The sequence below is a fragment of the Acanthisitta chloris genome, unplaced genomic scaffold (genome assembly GCF_000695815.1).
Source record: "Acanthisitta chloris isolate BGI_N310 unplaced genomic scaffold, ASM69581v1 scaffold316, whole genome shotgun sequence".
Taxonomy (NCBI): Eukaryota; Metazoa; Chordata; class Aves; order Passeriformes; family Acanthisittidae; genus Acanthisitta; species Acanthisitta chloris.
The window spans coordinates 1,097-3,803 of NW_008676253.1; the positions used below are offsets into that span (position 1 = coordinate 1,097).

At 37.4% G+C, this 2,707-nt stretch overlaps 1 protein-coding gene across 1 annotated transcript in view; it reads right to left on the reverse strand.

Moving 5' to 3' along the window:
• Nucleotides 1-1,965: 1,965 nt before the first annotated feature.
• Nucleotides 1,966-2,707, reverse strand: part of CASP2 (caspase 2, apoptosis-related cysteine peptidase) — a 15,841-nt gene continuing 15,099 nt past the window's right edge. Inside the window, exons 9-10 of the mRNA XM_009076037.1 lie at nt 2,707; nt 1,966-2,102 (exon numbers count right to left, since the gene is read on the reverse strand). The exon at nt 2,707 is cut by the window's right edge and continues 107 nt beyond it. Coding sequence (XP_009074285.1) covers nt 1,966-2,102; nt 2,707 — 138 coding nt within the window. The remainder of the gene's footprint in view (nt 2,103-2,706) is intronic.

Sequence of the window (2,707 nt, forward strand, 5' to 3'; positions counted from 1 at the left end):
TTTATATTTTATATAAATTCTTACATAAATTCTCTTTATATGGAACCTCCATTTCTGCACAGAGGTCTAACTCTCCAACTGGAAGACCCTGCACAGATTAATCAAACAAGAATTCTTTATTTTGACACCTCAAGGCAGTAAAATACAAGTATACAAAAAGAATATATGAAAGTGGCAGTGATAATTCAACTTGATGCAATCCTACAGAAAATTAGTCCACCAGAATGGACTGCTTCATCGATATTCCTATCTGTAAAATATTGCACCATTTCATAGAGGGAGCACTCAGGAAGACAGTGTTTATACTCCAGGGAGGTACATCAGCCCCTAAACTGGTATATTAAATGTCAGAGTAAGGCACCATTTGGCATGTATGATACTTGTTCTGTTTATCACATTGTGTGTAAGATAAATGCAAGATACATGTTAATGCTGCACTTTTTTCAGCTGGAGGAAACACAGCCTTCATTTTCCTAGGCAGAACAATAAAAAAAGCACACGCCTAGTTTTCCAGCCTCCCTCCATATCCCTTTGTGCTTCCTATTCATAATTCTATCTTGAAAAAATATTTTAAAAGTCACACTTACATTAAAAGTAAGCCAGGAACTATGCCAACTTACTGCTACAAAATGGAGAAGATTGACACACAAGTGAACAGCCTGTAGTCCATTTATAACCCAGTATATCAGGATTTAGGCTCTACCACAACAGGAGAACAATGCCCATCTCCTACGTCACATCAAATGGGAGTAACTGCAACTGGATACAGCTAGAGACAAATCACAGCATGAAGAGACTGCGTAGGAAATTTCCAAAAGAAGTGATAAACTATGCCACATTTCTTACTGATCAGTTAAAATGACACTTTACAAACAGTATTAACTAAACAAACACCTTTAGGTGATCATGGCTGAAGAAAGAAAACACATAAAAATGTAATAATGTGAAATGCTTCCCTTTCATTTAAAAGGGAAACAAACCGCAGTGATAAATAACCCAAGCAACATGCTTAGACTGTGAAGAGCTGCCTTGAATATTTTTGTTAGTTCTAAGAAAAAGACAAAAGATCCTTTTATACAAGGCTGTAGGGTTTCAGGGCTTCAGTTGTACAGTGCAATTTATAGACTCCTGAGAAGTTGGGGGACTGAATGCTCTCTGTTCTGACACATTGGTACTATGGCAAACAAATTCCTCAAAAGTAGTTCCATGCTGTTGTTCACTCTTCGGACTAAGGAGAGCTAATCTAGACTTTCTAGATTCAAAACTATTTCTGGGCAGTTTATGCAGACTTATTTGTCTGGGTCTCCATTTGTTTCGTTGATAACCTGGGACATCTTGATAACTTGGCTATAGAAGGAATGTAGAAAAATAGACTTTTAAGTGATCACAATGGATAGGAAAGTGTTGAGTACTGAGAACAATAACCTTCCATTTTAGAGAGGGGAAGGATTCTCCTTCACATATTCCTAATGAGCACCGGGGGTCAGTTGTCCTGCATGAAGAACCAGTCAGAAAGTATTTACATTTTTTAAAATGCAAGCATAAGATAAGTAGCATTTTATGACTGATTTTCCTTTCAGAATGGCTTAACTTTAAAAAAAAAGGACTAATTGTCCATTTCCATTTGTACATTCACTTTGTTTACAAATGTCCTTATGTCTCCTTTCAAAGGATGTTCCCACTTCTTCCCAGTTCTGGCTGATCTGATCATCTTTCCATCAATTTCTATACATACAGAGCATATTGAGATGTTAAGTATCATAATCTAAAACCCTGATCTGAATCATGTTACAAAGAGAATTGCCAGATTATTTAGAAAAAGACATCCGGAATTCGACTGGACAGATATAAACAAGCATTCCTTGCTTGCACATCTGATGTAACAGTCCATATGAATGAAAACGAAGACAATCACAGCTGAAGTTCAGCTTTGGCAGTTTCTCTCTTCCAACAGAGTTGGCAAGGTTATTTTCCTGGTAGATAGCCAGGAAACAGGTAAAGGTCCCGACAGAGCGTGCTACAATATTCCGACATTTCCTTGCAGCGGTGAAATTCTGTGCCTGGGGCATAACCCTCTCGTTGCTTGATTTGCCTGTTCACCTAGATGTGAGATTAAATAAAAAAAGAAAAAGAAAATGACTGGAAGGATTAAGAAGACAGAAATAAGAAAAATGTCATTGTTTTCCGTACTCACGGTTTATTCTGTTTAACTTATTACATAGTCCCCTATGTATTGTCTTTCTAAATTATAAGAATGAAGAATTGGAGTGCAGTTCCACAGCAGCTCGAGATGCCATAGTCACACTGCTTTCTTCACTCCTTCCTCCCCCATTTTCTCAATTAGTATCTTATATGAGTACTAGTGCTTTTGCGGCTATGTGATGTGCCAGTTCAGGGAATGATTTCACCTGAAAAAAAGCTATTTCTATAGAAGAAAAGTAATTCTTGGCAAAGATTAATTCTTCTTGCAGGTTCCCATGTCACTGCACAAGTAAAATGGAAGGAGTCAAAAACCCAACATTTTTACTTCGGTTAAACTGCTGTGGAACTGTATAGAAATAGGTAACTATGAACAGGGAAAGATGTAGTAATTTTTCCTACAAACAAGGCAAGAACGATTGCTTTAACAGTACATTAATCCTGGCATTCTGAAGCACTGGAAGGCTCTTCAAGAACCAGGTTAAGAGTGGGAGAGCAAATACATTCC